General features: G+C 45.8%; 1 protein-coding gene across 2 annotated transcripts; it reads right to left on the bottom strand.

The window, feature by feature from the left end:
- Window positions 1-260: 260 nt before the first annotated feature.
- On the bottom strand, window positions 261-21,331 carry LRRC8A (leucine rich repeat containing 8 VRAC subunit A). Of its 2 annotated transcripts, XM_069873590.1 has the most exons (4): window positions 21,198-21,331; window positions 19,599-19,724; window positions 9,007-11,170; window positions 261-5,720 (listed from the first exon to the last, which is right to left on the bottom strand). In XM_069873590.1, exons 3-4 carry the CDS (start codon window positions 11,161-11,163, stop codon window positions 5,445-5,447), a joined length of 2,433 nt encoding a protein of 810 aa, XP_069729691.1. In that variant the 5' UTR covers window positions 11,164-11,170; window positions 19,599-19,724; window positions 21,198-21,331; the 3' UTR covers window positions 261-5,444. The 2 variants fall into 2 exon arrangements, with proteins under 2 accessions (XP_069729691.1, XP_069729692.1); XM_069873591.1 differs by lacking the exons at window positions 19,599-19,724; window positions 21,198-21,331 and adding an exon at window positions 14,898-15,036.
- Between the last annotated feature and the right edge of the window lie 244 nt (window positions 21,332-21,575).

The raw sequence follows: 21,575 nt of genomic DNA, 5'->3' as shown, positions 1-21,575 counted from the left end.
CCAGCCATTTGTTAAAGCAATGGTGAAATACGTAAAGCAGTCCAGGCTTGTCACGGAGCAGGACCTCCTTCGCTGTACATTTAGTTTTCACTTATTCATAAAGGAATGCCATAATCCACAAGGACTCATACAGTGAGAGAAACAATAATCCTACACAATAGCTGGAATTATTAACATTTGTCTTCTGAAAAGGGAGATCGCGAAAGGCCAAGTGCCTTAGCATACAGAAAACTTAGAAGAAAGCAGACATTAAAGGAAAATGCAAATTAAAAATTAAAACTTTTATTCTGTTAAAGTGTCCAGTCTTACAAGTCGTTCAGAGAAAACAATAGCAGCCTTCAGTGCTGAAGGTGGAGGTGCTGGCTGATCAGCTGCCCAAACAACCCCACTTACAAAGCGAATGCCATGATTCCGAAACGTTACATCAAGTCCCAGGTCTCGATGCCAAACCACAACCCTGCTCCTACATTTACCAAGTGGGAGTGAACAATGTTTAAGCCATGAGTTGCGTCTTACTGAAATGGACACATCTGTCAGTTGTAAAAGATGATTCAGGCTCCTCAGCTCCCTTCCCATTGTCTCGTGCAGAAAAATCTCCCCCACCGTTCAATAAAATTCCTTTAAAGGAGACTGAGAAAGGAATGGAAGGGTAATTCCCGAAAACCTAAATTAAGCTTTTCTTTGTGTGAATGCGCACAAAGTTCACCTTCGCGATCCAGTGCGGCAATTCAAATAGAGCTGCTATTGAAAAGGGGGTTTGGAGATGAGATTTCAGGAGGATTTCATACGGCCAAAGTGGCTGAACATTAACCACTGCAGCTGGAGGGATGGAAGGGGAAAGGTCAGAGTCAAACAATCCTCTGCTCCAGTTCCAGTTCTGCTTCATGCACTGTTAGAGAGAAGGTAGGACAGAAAACTCTGTTTTGGCACATGATTGATAAACCTACAGGATCCACTGTGTGGCCAAACAGTGGGGGGAAAATTCATTTTAAAATGCAACAGGAAAGAAAAATAAAAATCAAGGTGAAGCTTAAGCAATAGTTTTACTCGTTAGCACTTGCACAGCCTTACCTTGGGTAACATTTCAGAGTAGATGACTCTGCTGTTTACAGTATGACAATACTGTTTGTCAGTGAGAAGTCAGGCCAAAAGCTTAGAAAGAAAAAAGAATCAGAGGGAACAGCTCTGGCTTCAGGCAGAGCGACTGCAGATACACTTGAAGAGCAAGAGCCCCTGTGGAGAAGTTACATTAATGCATCGCTGGGGAAGGCACAGCTATTAACGAGGAAAAAAGTTATTCCTCTCTTGAAGGAGGACTGAAAAAATAAAAACACATGAAGAATTCAAACCACGCAAGTCCCCTTTCCAAAACGTAAGGAAAGGAAATGGTGTCAGAGCTGTTGAATCGATAATATCTGAAACTTCTTCCATACACCTCATCCTCTGCTAGGGATGTGTCATTGTTCTCAAAATTCCTAGAATCGTTTGTTAGGGAGCAAAAAAAAAGAAGAGAAGAATGGCAGTGTGGTTCAGCAACTGAATGCCACTTAACACTACTCGTGGTAATGAACACCGAGGACTGACTTAATTAAGTGAGCTAAATGGAGTGTATAAATGGTAATAAGAAAAAAATAAAAAAATGAGGTAGGATATTATCAAGAAGAGACAATTAATACCCAAGAACACCACACCACGAGACACCTGTAACAGCCATTCAACCATCCAGACTGGCAGAGTAAATTGATTCCAGCTGCTGAATTAATGGGGACCAAATAATAAAATCAGAAAACAATCTTAAACAAAGAACAACTCCAGCTCATTCCAGTGCATAGTTTCAGAGATACAGCAAGACTTACACATGTAAGAGGTTTGGTGTTCCTCACCTTTCAGCTGGTTCAAAATAATCAGTTGCAAGTTTGGGGGATATTTAGCAGGAAAGGCATAATTCCCTCTCATGAACCTTCGGTCCTGAAACAGGATGAGGGCGCATGCGATCTACACAAAAACTCATTCAGCTCAGAAATGCTATTAAGGAAGCAGTTGGTTTGAATTCAAGCTGTTGCACGGTTTAGCAGCTAATAAATTATCTGGTTTGCTACTACTCAAGAGCTTTGAAAAGCCTGTCAGGAGAACAACGCACCGACCAGACACTTGATTGTCTGCTTACGTTAATTTTTTTTTTTTTTACTGAACACACAGTGTGTCACAAATAAAACCCCTAAACTTCAGATTGATGGATATTTAAAGGAAAATAAATAAAATACACCGATTGCATGCTTGCAAATGGTGAAAGATTGTTGATGTAAGCTTATCCTTCAAAGACTGAGCAATCCAGACAATGTGGGAAGCAGGTGACTCACTCTGCTCTGGGTTGAGTTTGCAGGAGTCCTGAGCAGTGAACGCATTCAGGATCTCATGGTTTAGACCCTGTCCTTGAAGTTTTAAAGCTTCTTCCATCTCATCACACAAGACTGAGACTCTGGAATCAGTATCTATTTGAGGGAAGACCAAGAAGCACATATCAGGAGTAAATAACACATATTGCTGTCTACCAGAGTGGCAACAGATTTCTGTGCCACGTGTGTTTCTGGCACAAGAGGTTATCAGGCTGCCCATCCCAATTTTGCCACACAGGAAGCTATCTCAAGCCCTAGCACTGGAAAAATCTGAGCTTGGAATATTGTAAGAGCAGCAAAAAGCTAGTGTTTTCATGCACGATCAATACTGGCCTGACCTATAATTGCTTTGTAGCCCTCAGGCACGGGGCAGTCTCTACTCAGAAAGCAGCAGGAGTATAAGTCTGTTATTTATCAGAAGTCGGAGAGTCTCTGCCTTCTAGCAGAACAGCCTATTGTCCACTTGTCCTGGGGATACAGTAGAGAGACACAGCAGCTCAGGGGCTTGCAAGCTTTTAGAAGCGCCGCAGCATACTTTCAGAAGCTGCTTATAGAAACTTCTAACCTAACTGTGTAAAGACTAGTTTGGATAGCTAACACCATACCAGTAATCAAGAGTCAAAGCACTCATTTACAATGATCCAGACATACAGAAGAAATCCTTCTGCTCCTGTAAGCCAGGTGAAAACCCTGCGAGATGTCCTGCGCTGTCAGCCCTGCCTAGCCTAAAATATATGTTGCAAACCAGTCACCCAGTGGCCTTGAATACAAAACAGGGTTCAAGCCTCTGTTCAGCAGCCATCACAACCTTTTGGCACAGAGTAAGGAAAAAACGTTTCCTTTACAATCCAACAGCCTCCACACCCATTATAACCGCAGCTAAGCCCAGAGCCATTCCTGCTTTACTTAGCAGCATTAAGCCCATCCAGCAATTTCTACCCTCTGTTGATGCAAAATGCTTGTGCAAGTAGAACGAGTACAATCCAAGAAGCATCAGCATCGATACTTCACCATCCTCTCAGCAGCGACCCACCTCTAACTCAATTTCAAGACACTAACCCCTTTTAAAACATGAAGACCTTTTAGAGTACCTTGCCTTCCAGATAAAGAGATTTAATTACGTTATTCTCTGGACTGTTTAAACTTTTCATAATGAATGGATTCAGGGAGGCAGAATTTACATCTTTCTCAAAAGCAGTTTTATAAGCAGATCTCCCAGATTTGAATGTAGCTTTATTTAAGCGTCTGAACATTAACAAATCCAGAGCCCAGTTAACATTATTCACGGTTTCAGCATGTTTAGTGTATATATTTCATATCTTACACCTGATGAAGAAAGCCACAGCGTGCCTTATTGCCCCAACACCCACGGGATCACCAGGATTTGCTGAGCCGAGGCACTCGCTACGGCTGTCGCTCCCCAATTTTATACACAGGGGAGGCCTCCAAACTTCTCACACCTCAGCTTGCAGCACTCGACCTTGGAGCCAACCTGTTGGTCTGAGGCAGAGTATTATAGCGAGGACCTACAGGTCCTTGAGCCTCCTATTCCTTCTGATGGAAAAGAGCAGACTTAAGGGTGTATTGTGGGCACGCTTTAACCACCCCACCTTAAGGATATGATTATCAGTAGCTATGATGAATTATCTACCTCTGTCACCGCAGAAGGTTGGGGTTTTGTCAACCAATACCAAGCAGGTCAGACTTGTCTCAATAGAGACTGCTCTGTCCCAGCGGTCTGGAGGAGCTCAGTCCACAGAGGATTCTCACACTGCTCCTTAATGCTGAGGGAATGAAAAGGTGAAGAAACAGGAAGACCGGTTTCTTTCCAGCACCAAGTTCAATCAGCATTAGCCTCTTATTTAGGTCAAGAGGTGTAACAGGAACTGACAGCTGTTAAAGTGAGGAGGACAATAGAAAAGAACAATCAAGCAGCTCTGTAGACTGCATTAATGAGAACGGTGGCAAAGCATCTAACAGTTTAATGGTGGGGAGGCAAAAGGTGCAGAGGAAACCTGAGCATTCCTCTTCACTAACACCATCGAGCCCAGGAGACTCCCCACCATACTGACCAGTTGTACAAAATATCAGGAATTTAAAAGTAGCTTAAAAACTTTAAAAGCCAGATCCTGAAGCAACTCAGTGCTTCTGCGAGAGTGGATTAGACAGTCTGATTGCTTTTTATCCACATCTTTCTCCCATTTTCACCATAATCATCGATTTCAGAACACAATAAAGCTCCAGAACTGTGTCAGTTAGTGCCTCCAGGATATCAGCTGGAGAAGTGAGATCTACTCATCAGTACAAGTGATTTGAAACTATTAAAATAGTGCAAGCTGAAATGAGCAGAGAGTCTGGGGGGTTTGATTCCTTCTCCAGCAGCAAGAGAAGGTACAGGGTGCAAAGGGTAAAAGACAATTGGTAAAAAAAAAAAAAGATCCTGCATTCAAGCTGATGTCCGAGATAAGTTTATCCCCCAAACTTTAATGCCAGCATCTAGATAAAATCAGCTGTCTGTATCCTATCCCACCCCACTGTGGGGCCTCACTGACAGAATCTCCATGTCAGAGGGGAACTGTACCAGGTGTCGCAGAAAGAGATGGAGGTTCAAGAGGTTTCCTAGTCTCTTGATCTTTGCTTGCAGGACACTGGACACCATCAGTCCCTGCCATGTATAAGCCCCATTTGGAGCAACGCAGCAAACCCCATATTTCATTTTCTCCTCCCATAAGCATAATTTATTCTCACCAGCATCATCCACCTCACCCCACTTTCTGTCCAGAAGAACAGCAACATCTCTTGCTCCCACTGGCCTTTCCTCAGAGGCCAACTAAGCTGTCTTGATCCTCATCCTGATCCCAAGCTTCCCCCGTCCTGCATCTGAGGCAAGAAGTTGCCTCGTTCAGAGTCATGTTTGTTCAGGGACTCCTTGGCTAGTCTGGTAGTGATTGGAAAGGAGAAAGGGGAGGACTTGGGGAAATGGGGACTGGAATGGCCTTTTCTTTCCTTCTAGTTGTTCAGAGGCTTTTTTTCCTTTTTTCCAGGGGCTCAAGCCTGCTCTTTGTCCGCTCTCCACAACCGCTCTTTGACTTCCAAGGGCAGTGTGTTGAACAGGTCCTCCTCTACCACAAGCCCATTGCGTTTCAGCAGAGGACATTCTCCCAGCTCCACAGGCAGGCACTCCAAGCGGTTCCCTCGTAGCTCTATCTGTGACAGATTTGTCAGCTCTCCAACCCGGGATGGAAGCGACTGCAGCACATTGTTTCCCAGGTGCAAGGTTCTCAGCTTCCTGCACTGGAACAGCTCCGGCGGGAGACTCTCAATCTGAAAAAGAGAAACCAAATTGTAGGCAAAGTCATCAGCAAACAGGACACGTGCTCATAACAGACCAGCAAGCCCACACAATCCTTCAAGGTTCACAGAGCACTTGTTTTCAGTCATTCACTTCCCCCTTGAATGAGCTTCTGCTTTGCAGTGTAAGGAATGTTCCCAAAGCAAGTGTCACTACATTAAGATTGTATGGATTCCTCTTTCAGACACTACTGCATGGGTTAAAAAAGATCTCCAATGATGGTGTCTAAAGCAAAAGACATCACCAAGATCACATTTAGAGGACCAGAAACCTGCTCCCAGCTGGCCTGCACTGTCACATGCTCCCATCAGCATCAGCTTCTTTCCATCCCAAGCCCTTTGAATCATCATCAGATCACAGCCCCTTTGCTTTAAGTAGCCGTTGTACAACTGGTACCACACTGAACACCACATACTGGGGTTAGCCAGTGCTCCTAGATCTGCTGTAAGAAGAACAGAGGCTACGTGGGTACAATCTCCAGGCCCTGGGAACTGGGGCTCTTCTTCCATTGTTTCTGTAGGGTTTTCAAGTGTCGCAAGGACCTCCTGGTTCCACAACACAGGGGGTTTTGACAGTGTCAAAAAGCAACCAAAGAAACAAAGCCACCCTCTGTGGGCTTTCCCACCTTTATGCACCCACGAGCCACTAATTTAATAAGGTTTATTACTATTAAAGCTTTTTAATAGTCTAGTCCTCCCAAAGAATTTCTAGGAAAACAGTGTGGCTAAGGTTTAACGCACGCTGCTATGAATCAAAGGTAGCAACTCAATATTCTCCTCTTAATTCAAGATCTCATTAAGGAGGCTTTAATTTGCCTTTAAATCCAACAGTGTCCTTTTTAATAAATTACGCATCCTTCACAGCTAAATTAGACCGTAATCAGTTCTGAACAAGTTGGAGTCCAAGGAAAAGCCAAGACGAGACTGATCAATTAAAGACCGGTCGGTTCAGTCATCATTACTGGTACTGTCCAGTGTTTTGCAATCAAACAATCACAGGCTCTTGAATATAATAGTGCTATTTATGGGACAAGTATCGGTTTAGGAAGGAAACAATGTGCTCTAGCACAGTCCGCTTCCCAGAATGGAACACTTGTACCAGCCAACTCCAAAAGGCTGTTTGCTGCTCTGCTGAGCTAGGAGAGGACATTCGAGATAATTCCTGTCCATGGGAAATGCCAGCCAACAAGTCCATGTGCTTCTTGCTGTCATTATTTAAAAGTAACAAGGCTGCCAGAGCCCCAGGGCAACTGTGGCCTTGCCCAGACACCTGCAGAGGACACAAACAGCTTTGCTGTTTCACTGGGTCCTCACCACCTTTTGCTTCAGAACACACTGGAGTGAAGGCTGCTCCAGCTTTCCTGTTGCATTTTTTTTTTTCAGAGAGAAACGGGTGGTGCCACAATGCAGAAAATGAAGCTGCCTCTCACTCCTTTTCATCCAAGGCAGGCTCCACCCCGGGACTGCAGAGGACACGCTGCAGATCAAGCCTCAGGAAGCCGTGCAAGGGAGGTTGACAGAACACAAATGGTACATCTACCCAAGCTCTGAACTTAAAGCTTAAGAATCTTTAAAACTCCCTCATCTTTGCTTAATGCCATCCTCAGGCACTGCCCGTATCAACTGTGCTTGCTCCAAGAAGAATTTGGCTTTTAACTCAATAGAAAATGATGTGTGCATACACCATGGAGTTTACTGGAGCTGAAGCCACTAATGCCAACAGCTGCACAGCCACCCAGCGTGTCCGTGGGGAAAAAGAGAGCACAGCTATTAAACTGGGAGCACTGAGCAGCTCTGCCACTAATTTGTAGTGGCACAACTCAGTCACGAACCTTCAGACACTGACTTCAACACGCTGGCTGGAGTTTTAGGAACCCTGTGTTAACAGTGAACTGCTTTAGCAATTAAAATACTTGATTTGAGAACATTTTCCTGGATGAAAAGCCAAACCATGCCAGAGGGGCTCTGTCTGCCTCTCACAGGCAATCCGACAGTGCCCAGTTAGGAACACATCTCAACAGCAGCAGTAAGGATCTCGACATACAACTGTTCCAGGACAGTTCTAGTGAGCGTTCCCAGAAGAACCCAGAAGCCACTAATTAGATCTGCCAGCAATTTGTAGTTATGTTAGAGCCTTTTGCAATTTCAGGTAGTAATAAACTGCAAGAGAAAAAGAGCATTCCAGGAATCTGGAAGACAGAAGGAATGCAAGGTTCAACAAGCCCTTCAGCTCAGCGCACCAGTCTGTGCAGTCACTGACTGATCTTTGTGTTCACAGTGAATGAGGCCTCCTTCATCCCAAATAGATAAAAAAACATTCAGGAAAAAAAATACGGGTATAGTTTGCTTTAGGCAAATAAACATTCTCCAACACAAACCAGGAGACAACCTGTGGTAATCAGGCAGCACAGAGCACTTGGTCACTCCCACTGCCCTGTACTTAGGCTCAGACAGGTAAGGCTGAGACTTGACCTCTGGGATTACACAAGAAAACCCATGGCTATCATACAGAGGCACAGCCAGGTGCCATCATATTTTCTCCACTCTGAAAGTCAAGGAATTGCCACAGTTCACACTTTCATATCTGCCTGCCAACAGATAAATCTGGTTTAGTTCACTCTGCCCTGAGTAAGGACACTGCAGAAGATTTCTTTGCTCCCTCCAGAGTCACCTCTGTGGAACGAGCCAATGCATTAAAAGTGAGAGCTTAAGAACCATTTCTCATAAGTCTGTCCATATCCAACTTCTCACCAAAAGTTTACAAGACCAAAACCTATGGAGTATTCCCTAGAAATGCAAGATTCTATAAGCAAAGCTGAAAGCAAACACATACATGCAGCCACAGTGCACGGACACTGCTGAAGTACACAGGTTTACGTGCATAGTTCTTCATGAAGACTACAGGTTCTCATATCTCCATTTTAAGCCCAAAACTGCTGTCAAGTTAGAGACTACAAGCTTCCAACTGCAGAGAAACAGCCAGCAGGCAGGATTTCTAAACAGCCTCCAGTTGCCACTTATAAGTAGTTGCAGGTCAAGAAGAACTGCTACAGAACCAGGGCTCTTTGAAGAAGGCTTTTGCCCCTAGAGTTACTTGTGATGTCTAGATAACCTCTCAGAGAGAAACAAAAGCTTAAGATTTTAAATAGAAGGCAGTGTCAGGAGTATTTCACACACCTTTGTAGCATGTTTCATCACACAGATAACAAAAGTGTCCCAGTTTTACTCACTCAGAACACTCAGCTTCTTGCTCACTTACCCTGTTGGCCGTCACAGCGAGGTTCTGCAGGTTTTGAAGAAGTCCAATGTCTGGTGGTATGGAAGTCAGGTTGTTGTGGCTGAGATCCAAGTACCGAAGCTTTCGGCAATAGAAGAGCTGCGTAGGGATCTTGTCTATCTTGTTACGATTCAGGTAAAGGCGCTCTAAATTGGTTAGGTTGCCTATTTGCATGGGAATGTAGGCAATGTGGTTGTACCACAATTTAAGGCAAGTGAGACGATGTAAGTGCTGGAAGCTGATGATTTCCTCAATGGTCTTTAGGTTATTGTCCTTCAGGTCTATCTCCTGCAGATTCTGGAGGCTAAAGATGGAGTGAGGAATGCGTTCCAAGTCACAACGGATCAGCTCAAGCTCTGTCAAGTTGACCATTTTCTTAAGGCTGTTGAGAACAATGAGCTTGGTGCCCTCATTGTTGATGGAAAGCTTCTGAAGATGCACACCAACATCCGTCACCACCTGTGGCAGCTTGGTGAGATTACTCTTTAACCTCAACACCTTCAGCCTCTTAAGCTCCCTCAATCCATCTATCACAATGTACCGGTTGTTTTCAGCACTCAAATTCCCTGTCAGATGAAGCTCCTCTAGGGTCTTCAGGCTATAAATCCAAAGAGGAATCTCCTTGATATCTGTGAACTTGATGTGGAGAGATTTCAAGTTCTCCCTCAAGAAGGCAAGGGCTGGAGCCTCAATTTTGGCAGCTGTGTGGTAGAGCCACAGTTCCTTAAGGCTGGTGAGCTGAGCAATGCTTGGGGGAATAGTGACATCAGGGATAAGCTCCAGCTTCAAGACCTCCAGCTCAATGAGGTCAAAGACCGTGTCAGGAATGCCGCTCAACATGAAAAGATGCAGTTCCAGCTTCTCCTGGGAGTTCTTGGTGATCCTCTGGCGCAGCTTCTCCAAAGTCCACTCGTTGTTGAGGTTCAGCTGCCGCAGTTTGTTCTCGCTCACCTCCGACAGAAAGACTGCAAAGCGCTTGGAGTACAGGGGGTCGTACTGATCGATCAGATGGAGCATAAAAGCAAAGTCATTTTTCACATCGGGAATATCGCTGTAACTGCTCTCCTCCCGAATGGACTCAAAGGAATATTTCTTGAGTGATCGCCTCAGCATCCACCAGAGCGTGTACATGCAGATGAAGCCATAGAATATCACCAGACTAATGTAGAACGATGCCAAGATTTTGAAGAGAGTAGCCAAAGGATGAGCACAGCGGTACATCCTGTAGCCAGTCAAGCTCTCAATGTCCACTTTACAGTCAACATCAAACGTTATGTTGTTGACGTAGTAAACAGTGTAGCAGATGATCAGGATGAACTTGATCACTTTGATGATGGTCTGTCTCATGTACAGGCGATAAACTATATCTCCCTCTTCCACGTGCGTGCGGAACTTTTTCACTTTCTCAAAGAGTGCTTTGGCCTGTTCACCTTCTTTTTTGTCCAAGACACCAGTCTCAGACCGGTCCACAATCCCTTGCTCAATCCGAGACTTTGTTCTCTGCAGCATAGGAACAGTAGCTTCCACATCCTCACTGACCGTGGAGGATTTCTTGTCCATGGAGCCATTCATTTTCCCAAATGATGGCTTGGTATCACTCTCTTCCACCACCGTCTCAGATAATGCCCTCGTTGTCCATGGAGAGTCAAAACATTTAAGCAATATCGACACAAAATGCTCCAGCTTCGAGCTGGTCCTTGGGAATTTGAACCAGAAGTTGCTACAAGCCAGGAAGATGAGAGTATGTAGCAGCACCAGATAAGGAAAATACTTGGCAAACCAGTGAAGACGGTTCTCATAACACACCGCATCCACATAGTTATACTGGTGCCGGTCCAAGTCATATCGGATCCCCATAGGCCCCGTATCAGTCGAGGGAAGAAGACTAGAATTATGGTAGGTACGTTCTGGGGTTGTGGTTGTCCAACCTCTGACTGAGTCATTGCAAGAGTCTTTGGTAACCCATTTACAGGGCAAACAAATCATTTTGTCCTGGGTGACCTGAAGCGTCCCTCCAAACACCGCAATCATCAGCATCACGATGGAAATGTAGTCTGTGAAGACGTCCCACCATGGCTTCAGGATGCGGTACGCTGGCTGAGTGTCAGCAAAGTAGCGCAATTCAGTGACTGGAATCATGATTCACCTGAAAGGAAACCAAAAGCAGGCATTACTAGCTTCAACTGTTTTGTTCTGCTTTTCAACAGGGCATCAGGAAACTCATGTTTTAAGCACTGGCACAGCAAGACTGGAATTAGCTGAGGCCCAATTTCAAGTCACTTTTAGACAAATGAATGAGGCTTCCTGTGAGTAATTTGCTACAGCTGAGGCTGTGAAGTCAGTTTGTTGCTGTTCTCCCTGACAGATGAACTGTCATAAAACATCAGAACCTGTATTTATCCTGAACAGGCTGTGGGACAAGGCATTAGCGCTTAAACAAAGCTCGATGGACCAACTTAAACCAGCCTGACAGATCGCTGTTTGGAAGTTTGCTGTCTTATCTAGGGATTTTATTTCAGGGATGAAGGAATCTGCCAGAACTGTTAGAAGTGATAAAATCCACACACAGGACATAGATGTCATGAGTTTGTTCCTGTTTTTAAAGAGCTGGAAAATAATAATTCTGCATGTGTGGTTCTCAGCCGGGCAAGAAGGAGGATTTACACATGATAAAGTTACATTTCCTAGAACCACTTCATTGACGCAACTCAACATCAGTGATAAACGAAGCTGGAGAAGAGAACATAGCTGTTTGATACCATAACTTTTCCTTCCATGTAAGAAGTTTTGGCTTCATCTCCTTGCACTAATTCTCCAAGGCAAGATTAGTCAGTTGCCTTCTGATAGATTCAGTACTGAAATCCTGTAACAGCTGCTCTTTGCATTATTTACTTCAGAAGGAGAGGAAGGGGGAGACATACTTAAAAGAAGAATTCATTTCCCTGACCAACCACTCCCATCCAGAGTTCACCTCAGCTGGGATTTAAGAGCCACAAAGGAAACCAAAAGGTTCTGGGAAGCAGAGGCCTTATGGCAGTGCTTCTGTCCTTCAGACTTCCAGATGGAACTCTGAGCACATTTTCCACAAGCCACAGAAAGCCCAGAATCCAGAGTGATCCACTGGTAACCGTGAGCTTGCAAATGTTCCCCTATCTGACAGGCAACACAAGCAAAGAACATGAAGTCATTGTAACTTGTTCTAATGATGGTGAAAAAGCAGTAAGATCACATCATATCTGCTAGCAGAGTTCAGCAGTAGGACAAGCACCAATCCTGCAGTCGTTTCAATTGTAAAGGAGGAAGAGCAAGAACTCCGAATTCCTCAGAAGCACCAGAGCAGGACATACACAAGGTTTTTTTGCTTTGTTGTTTGTTTGGGTTTTTGTTAGAACCCCCAAGATACCAGGCTGGGAAAGCAAGACAATTCCTAGAGAAAGAAGGAAGTTCAGCTAGTGAAAGGTTTGAGAGCCAGGGAAAGACCATACACGCCACTGGACCACGAGAGAAAACAAACAAGACGAGCACACATGCCCTCTGTCACCCTCCCACCGTAATCAGACAGAGGGAGCAGAGCCCTGCACTTCCACACTCCAAACAAGAGAAAGCCTGGAAAGCTTTGCAAAGGGGAACATCAAAAGCTACTGCAGTTATCTGCTGGAACAGTTAACCTGGACGTGGCTTAGCTTCCCAAATGAAGCCCACTCATAACCTCATACCATCCACTGCTTTCCATGAATGCTGTGTAAGACTCTATTCCTCTTTTCATTGCATGTTCCTGAAAACACTGATACTGTCCATAAAAGAACTGTTCTCCATTTAAACAACTCCTTACTCCTCCTACTCCATACCGAGGAGGAAAATATATATAAATTATTTTGGTTTTTCTTGCCTAGACCTCACTTATTCCCAAGAGCCTTCTTCCTCCTTCCAGCGTTTCATCACTCTTGGCAGGGAAACTTAAGGAAGATCTCCTTTCAGGAACGGGGGTCTCATGGCTAAGGCATTTGCAGACTCACGTTGTAGTGCTGGATTGCTAGTTTTGCCCAATCCAGGAAATGCCTAGTTTCTTCTCACAAGAAATTAACCTTGTGCTTACTTGGATTTGTATCTCGAGACAACCAGGAAGGAAACCAACCAGGAATTAGCCCAGCAGGCTCCCCAATTCTGTTTACCAGTAGGGTAAGAAATCTCCTTTTATACTGTGCACCTACAAGACAGATTAAAAAAGAAAAATCTGAGTGTCCCATGATAGTTTATTAAGGCTCAGTGTCAGCAACTAAACCCTGGCAGGGTGGAGCAGGAAACGTCCTGCCTTCTAGTAACAATAACAGGGTCACCAGAGGAAGAAAAGGACATTCCCAGCAAGTCTCCACTCCTCCTGCAGCTGTGGAGACCCTGCTCAAGTCCCAAACAGCAACAATAAAACCAGAGGCCACCCTTACAGAACAGAAGCTGGAATTGACCACATCTTATCTAATCTTACTCCCAGCACCTGCAGTAAAAGGGAAAATTTCCCACTAAAAACCTGAGGAAGTAAGTGGGAAAGTTGCACCCCTCCTCAGTCGGATTTCCCATGTGATCCATTTCTCCTTACTGAAAGACTGTTCTGCATCAAGATGCAGATCTTTCCTTCATGGACTCCATTTCGTAATCATTTTAGAGCGCGATTCTTGCTGCAACACACTCTTCTGGATTAAAGCAAGCAGTGTCACTGCTGGGGCTGATGATGACAAGAGACTAACAGAAGTCAGGTTGTCAGGGGCCACGTCTGTGACCTGACACTCACCTGCGCAGGAGGATTCCTCCCACCGGGACTGTGATTCCAACAGCTGCACAGAAACCATGCAGGTAGCTGGAACACGCCCTCCCAACAAGAACCGGGCAGCAGGATAGAATGAATTACGTGGGGGGCTTTAATCTGGTGTAAGACTAGGAACAATCCTTGCACAAAGACAGCTGGGCAAAAATAAAGTTGCCTCTCATATCCAAGACCAGACTGAGCTTCATAAGACCAGCAGGCAGACCACAGAGACTTCAAGGTTCTGCTCTTCTATACAAGTTGAACTCCAGTGTGCTCTGTCAACAGGGAAGTGTTTACTGCGAAGAAGCTTCATTTGCTAAGTCAGCTCTGTCATGCAGCTTCGTTGAAGGCTGCACACAGAACGCATGAACTGAGCAAAAGAGTTTATACAAGGGAACAGCCCTATCAGGAAAGGAAGTACTGTGTCAGAGCAGCCTTGGTGAATGAAGAAGGATCCCAGCTCCTTCACCTACACCTCAAGCTGCAGAACTTTCCAGCTGGAGCTCAGAAACAGGCGACTTGCTTACAGTCCAGTTAACTCTGCCACATGGAAGGCATGGGTACTCAGATTTCGATGGAGTGCTTTACTCAAGTTTAAAAGCAAACTGATTTCACTAAATTTGCATAAGCTGAGAGGGTGGAACATCTCTGCCTCCGGTCAGCTTATCAGAAGCATAAGGAAGTATGTTTTCCAAGGGCATAATTAGATAGGCAGGCTTTAGGTATTGCACACTGAGAAAAAGAATAAATAAAAAACCTTAAGAAGGGTCTGCCTTAGAGGAGTTTCAGCTTTTGCATTCCACAGTGCTTTCCAAGCTATAACACAGTCCCTGAGCAGTCCTTCACCTCCTGCCTCTCAGAAATTACCTTGAGGATTTGGGATACACCAAAGCAGCACTACAATTCCTACCCCATAAAGAACAACCCCAGGACAGTTTATAGCAGCAACATCTGAGATTGCACAAGGAAAGATCTGCATAAAAAGCCTCATTACCACGCATCAGGATCCATCCAGCATAAATAAACACACTCCTGAATTCTTTGCACATTCCATGTGTAAGATATTACATACCTCTTCAGTCCGTGCAGATTCCCCTGGATCCAAGGACTCCTTTTGCCAGAGGAACATCCCTACTGCAGCCTGCAGGGCACCTACCTGCTGTGTGCAGCACAGCCTCACCATTAATGCTGAACACGCTGATCAACAGAAGGAACAGCAGTTTCAGACTTACATAACCAGCTGCCAAACCTACCCAGACTGCAGCCAACCATAAGCATCACCGACTACTAATCCTACGTGTTACCAGACACACCTGGAAGAAAAAGATAATCACCCGTGTCAGAAGAACGGGGACATTCTGAGCACACCACACCTAAACAGTAAAACCAGACAGAAACAAGATTAAACCTATCTGCCTGACAGAGACACCACAAAGCAGCAATAGATAAAGGCTGACAGAGCTGAGAGCATGAATGCTTCTCACAAAGCAAAAGAAGTTCAAGGTATTAAGAGAACAACTGCTGCAGGAGCAAACATCCTCCGATATGGACAATTCCTCTATCCAAAACCATCCAACCTAAACAAGTGAAGACTGACTTATTGTTGACAGATACCTGGCTGAGCAGCGCTTGGAATTCCTGCCTCCAACTGCTAGCCAGTATATCCAGCTAGGGACAAAGTGACCAGAAACAACATCACTGTTGTGTTTCACTGGCTTTTTTGGCAGCTTGACTCATCGTTTGCCAAATACTTTATCCAGCCTCCTCTTCCCTCTTCCTTTCTGTTGCCCATTCTGAGCTAACAGCACAATAGAACTACATGCAAAAACTCATGGCATGCACAAGAATTTAAGTTTCCACCCCTTAATTCCAGGACAGCTTCCACGTGAGGCAGCCTTATAATACAGCTGTAGGTAAGGAGACATGGATGCACTGGATGTTGGGTGTTGCAACTCTTTAGCGTCCACTACACATTCTTAATTCTCAGAGGCTTTCCTTGCAAGGCTGTGGCCTGCAAAGCAGAAGTCAAGCACCACTTACAGTATTTCTTACCTCTTTGAAGCCCAGAGAAAGGGAGTTGTTCATACACCAAGATCATCAGAGGTAGATAAGGAAAAGAAATCTTGATGCTGTTCAGACTATAGCCTCGATTATTGACAAGCTACAGCATGTTACAATAAGCTTTCAACAGAGCAGAGTTTCCCTCCCCAGCATGCTGCCACCTGAAATCCTAAAGAAAGGCATGACACAGAGCTCTTTGTTCAAAAACCAGGAAATGTAAGGTCAGAAATGGGACTGGGAATTTACGTGCCTCCTCCCTGTGTTTATTAGGTCTAGAATTAAGAGAGAAGAAAAAAAAGGGGGGGCTGGAACAGAGCTACTTTCAGGCACCCCTCAGAAAACCTTCCAAGCACAAGGACAGCCATGCGATCAACTGGAAAAGTGCAAGACAGGAGACGGAACAACTCAAGTGATTTTGTACTTTGCTGTTTAGAAATAACAGTCAAAGCCCTCCCCAGCAAACTGTTATCCCTATATCAGGCCCTCCCTGCATTAAAAAAATAAATCCCTCCTATGGGACAAAATGTCTTCTGAGATAGAGAAGTGGACACGTGAAGTTTAACGGGTCATTTATCATTTAGATTAGCACATAGAATAGTGGAAACAGCAGCTGCCAAAACTCACACTCTTCACTTGGTGGCACAGCCAGTGAACTCAAGGCTGAGAGCCCTGTAAGTTGGTTTTCACACAACTGCCCAGCAGCTGTGTGCAACACTCAGCCTCACCGAAGCCACAGCAGGATGAAGTGAACTGACTGGGTCTCATCATCTTTGCTGAAACTCACAAAAAGAGTAACTCACCGACACCACGAAGAGCACATTATCATCTGTACAGCTACCCCTCAGCTGACCCTTTCCACAAGACACAAGTCTGACATTCTTTTCTGAACTTCCTAGCACAACAGCTCCCATTTACCGTCACACAAGCATGCCTGTCCTAACAAGTACAGGGAAGAACACCTGCACTATCAGAACAATCCATGCTGGAGACCTGGCTTGCCCTCCCACGTTTTCTGACTTCTTACAGCATTTTGCCCCAGCAACACAGGGCTGAACACAGTCCGAGGTTATCAGCATCGCTGACGCCCGGAGCAGGGACTGTACATACACCTGTGTATTTAAGTGCTACCAAATGACTTTGCTACAGTGATGCAAAGCAGAAAAATGTCTTTGTCAGCTTATAAATTATGAACGTACATGGTCACAGGCTTCCGATCCAAAATTAATTTTTCTCTTTGCCATAAAAATAGATGTTTCAAGGACAGAGAGGTTTATTGGAACTTGTCTTGGAAGTACAACTGCCTTATTCCAACAGGATACTATGAAACACTCCCTCCTACTGACTAATGCCAGTGATTCTGTTAGTAACTACTCAAGATAAAGAGAGTAACATCATTAACTTGTAACAACCAGAACAGCTTCAAGAGCCTCATCAGCTGCAGAAGCCTACTCAGCAAGCAATGCCAGCATTGAGAAGAGTCATACAAGAAAAGGTAACCGTTTTCAGCTAAAGACAGAAACGGTGGACAGAGCAGAGCTTTGACAGACCCGTCATCCGATTAAGAAATCGAGTTTCAAAGTGAGTAAAAACTTGTAAGCAAGCAGAACCTTAGCTGTCACAACATGCACAAACCCATAGGTGTTGCCAGAGCTGTTTTCAAGCTCAAAGGGATGAGCCTGTTAAGATGAAAGAAGCTACAGATGAGAGCGAAGCAAGATAAATAACATCAGCTATGAGCACAGCAATACTGACCCTCAGTCTGAGCAAAGAGGAAGGATAAGTCCATACGCATCTATTCAGCAGGCCCTGTAAGCCTTGCCTTCAGACCATGAGCTCCAGAACAGCGATTGCGACTTCCAGCCCAGAACATTTTCTGTCTGTGCGAGTTGATTAATAAGGCACAGGCCACTTTACCTTTGACCACCAAGATCTGATTAAAACCAAGCCTCTACAAGAGAACCCATTAACTAGTCCAGTATGCACCTTTACAGTGCACAAAGGTAGGCTCCAGCTAAAGAAAGCAGCATGCAAATCTGTCACAAGAGGAGCTTTGTGAATTGCCAAGGAGCTTTCACAGCAAATGTTAACAATGCTCAGTACACAAGGAGGAGGCGGCACTGTTATTTCAGCAGGGAGGTCATGACTGAATAGCTTTTAGTTTCAAATGCAGTTTCACAGCAGCAGGAGGGGCACGTATAATACAGCTATATGAATACCTCAACAGTTTAAGGAAAAAAAACTGCTTGGAAGCGTTCAAGATATGCTCTTCCAAGCACAGAGACTAAGAAATGAGTGATTGATATCTGCCTCAGTTTAGGAGATGCACACTAATTTTAAAAACACTTGAAACAAATGCACCAAGGAGGCTCAGCACCCTGCAGCTCAATATGTTAACTTTTAATCATTACCAAATAGCTACACATCCTCCCCTCTATCCTCATATTAAGGAGCCCCACACAAAATTCCTAAACCCTTCTCCTCTGTGCTCCACCGCTGCTCACCCGACATTGCACCTCTGTCTTCCTAGACACCAGTTAGGCTCAATTTAACACCAGAAATGAGTTTTGCTTCCTTTTTAAGTGCCCTACTGAACAAAATCCTTCTTTAGAATGGGGAAGAATTACATGAAAGCCACTAACAAAGCTGCTCCAATCACAAAGCAATTACACAATAACTTATACGTTTGACCTCCACTGCTTATTTAAAAATATAGTATCAGAGAACCACGAACCACCTCTCTGAATGCCTGCAGCATCTACTAGCATATAATCAACTCTAAGCATTCAGTAAGTCATCACTGGAAGGCTTCAAGCACTCCACATTTCAAACACGGAAACGTTAGCTTTTAGCATATGGTTTCGTGCAGACTTTAAGGAAATATTTATGCAGATTGCCTTTGACCTACACGAGTAAAGTCTGGGTTTCCAAATAACATGAGAGATCAGCACAAAAAACAAACCAGTGAACTGCCAGCACATCAGACAATTCTTCAGGATTCTCATGCTCTGGATTGGTACTGGACATCTCGCTGCCCAGAACAAGGCCAACCTGGACAGCATTTCTCATCTTGAAGATAAGCATGGAACTCTGCAATACCTTTCACCATGATCCTAGTGAAGAACCAAGAAAGCAAGGAGTTTCTTGCAACTAGTTTCTGTCATTGCCTAACTGACGCCCACATGGGTGACGAGCCAGAGCGCTCAAGAGAGTTTGCTGCAAAAAACTGCCTAGGAGATGGATGTACAGCAACACAAACACCACCCTGCAGGAAATGGATGAGCGCCTACTAAACTGAACAGTTCTTGCTAACCCTTATCTGCATTCCTTTTAGCAGCAGTCACCAAACCACTTACTGGACAGCCTTGAGATATTTACTGTTTAGTGCAATGAGGAATTGGGGTCGTCTGGCCAGCGGTCAGATGTATAAGTGAATAACTATAACAGTTATATTTTACTTTGGGTAACACTCGGTTCCTTTACTCTTTTTTTTTTAATCCTCAGGGTGACTAAGGGCTTACAGAACTTAATTAGCACACCACCACTCTCCCATATCATCCTCTGATCAACCGCCTTTCCCCTCCTTGTTCCTTATCCATCATCCCATCACCGCCCTGTGCTTTACAACTATGTTTAAGTAGCATCCTGCTCATTTTTTTTGGCTTTATTTTACCACTCAAGCGCTGGCCTGTAGCCTTTACCCTGCAGCCCTTACCCTGCAGCTGGGTTCCGCTATCTGCACTTCAGTTCTCTGTGTTGGAAGTGGATGATGTTCCTGCGTGCTGGATCCTGAGCGGGTGCTGAAGCGTTGCATTCCCCACACGCCATGGGAACAGCTTCCCTGGAATGAAACAAACAGGGATTATCAGCAAAGAAGATGGAATCAAGATCACAGAGGGTCCCTGCTATATAAAAGCTTGGTAAAGGATATTCAAGGAGCAAGGCACAACTTGGACGGTCACGGGGAAACAGAGACACCTCGATACCTAGAAAGATGCCAAGAGCTCCAAGAACCAAGTAAATCTCTTAGGATGAAGGACTCTCCAACATCTCTTATTCCAATACAAGTTACCAAAAAGCCAGCATCGCAGACCCAACCAAAAGACATGCTGAATATTAACAGGGACAGATTAACCTCACGGAAAAAGGATCAATGGCTTTACTACCTACTTTCTAGTCTGAAAAGTTGGCTTTTTTTCTTTAAGATGTTTCCATCAGGAATATCCAAAAAAGTAGATCATCTTCCTAACCATTCAAGCAACTGCCTCCTCTCCTCATGTATCTAGCAACACAAATCTCTAAAGGAACAGCAATTTAGCAGCATCGACAAGAATTCCAACCGCTTTTTTCTTCCTTGCTTCCTGTGTGTCAGCATGGGGCATGGGAATCCAGACAAGGGAGCAGCGCGAGGCTTGGAGAGCTCTCTCGAGCGTCCAGCTACGCAGGGAGGACTGCAGAACTTCAGGAAGCGTTTCGTCAGCAACAAGGAAAAATGGAAAGGAACAGACATCGCTGGGGAAAAAAAAAACCAACCCAAACGGGTGAAGATGTTCAAGAACACACTCCATCTGATCATTGGGTTACGGTTCGGGCTAAGAGGTTCTGGAAGCACCTCCGATAAGCAGAGCTGCTCTGGTTTAGCTGTGACAGATTGCTGCAAGGGAGAGGTTTAAAGGCTCTGAGCTTCCCCTCATGCCGCAGGGGAGATGGTAAAGGAAAGAGCTCTGACTTTTCCCTCCCACAGGCTTCATCTCCAGCCCAAAGCCAGCACAGCTCCGCACCTCAGCTCTCCAGAAAGGGAGAAAACATGCCCTGGAAACGAAAACCTCAACGGCTCCATCCCCAGCACCGAGCACAGGGGTACCGCTTGTTGGGACCCCAGCACCGAGCACGGGGCTCCCCTCCTTCTCAGGGGAACCCGCACCAGGCTCCCCCCGGGCCGGGGACCCCCTGACCGGGACCCCCTCACACCAGGGCCCCCCCCACACCAGGGACCCTCTTACCGGGAACCCCCTTACCGGGATTCCCTCACACCGGGGACCCCCTTACCGGGATTCCCTCACACCGGGGACCCCTTTACCGGGCTCCCCCGGCCCCGCCTCGCCCCGCAGCCCCGGCGGGGTCCCCGCTGCCCTCTCCAGGAGCCGGAGGAGACTCATTCCCGCCGAATTACTCAGCAAATCCCGGCGGAGCGAGGCCAATACCCCCCACCCCGGCCCTGCTGAGCGGTGCCCGGTACCAGGACTTCCCGGACACCACACCACACCCCCCCACTCAAAGCCCTTGTACCGTGTGACAGAGGGACCGTACCCACCTGCCCGCCTCGGCCCCCGCCCTGCCGCTCGCCGGCTCCTTTTGTTCGGCCCCAACCGCACGGCGGCGGCGCCACCCCGGAACTGACCTCACCCGCCATCGGCGAAACAAGGGGGCGCCGCCATCTTGGGAGCGACGGAGGGGGCGGCGAGAAGGGCGCGCCGCCATCTTTGTGCAGGGCAAAGGCGAGCGCGGTGGGTGGGCAGGGCTTGTGATGAGGGGGTTAAAAGGAGGGAGCGGCAGGGAGGGGGGAGGTGAAGGCGGGGGCGCCATCTTGGTGCAGGGCAGCTGCGAAGCCAGGCTTAGAGCTGGGCAGGTGGAAGGAAGATGGGCGCCTTCACCTGCTGTGAGCGACTCAGGAGATCAGAATTCGTACAAC

The sequence above is a fragment of the Phaenicophaeus curvirostris genome, chromosome 20 (genome assembly GCF_032191515.1).
Source record: "Phaenicophaeus curvirostris isolate KB17595 chromosome 20, BPBGC_Pcur_1.0, whole genome shotgun sequence".
Taxonomy (NCBI): domain Eukaryota; kingdom Metazoa; phylum Chordata; class Aves; order Cuculiformes; family Cuculidae; genus Phaenicophaeus; species Phaenicophaeus curvirostris.
This window is presented reverse-complemented; position numbering and strand designations above follow the sequence as displayed.

What these genes read in the sequence shown, in the direction of transcription:
- LRRC8A (XM_069873590.1), bottom strand. Translation starts at nt 11,163, where the DNA reads ATGATTCCAGTCACTGAATTGCGCTACTTTGCTGACACTCAGCCAGCG. An exon ending in TCGCTGTGACGGCCAACAGG is followed by an intron (nt 5,721 to 9,006) that starts GTAAGTGAGCAA and finishes TCTCTTTTTCAG; the next exon opens with ATTGAGAGTCTCCCGCCGGA.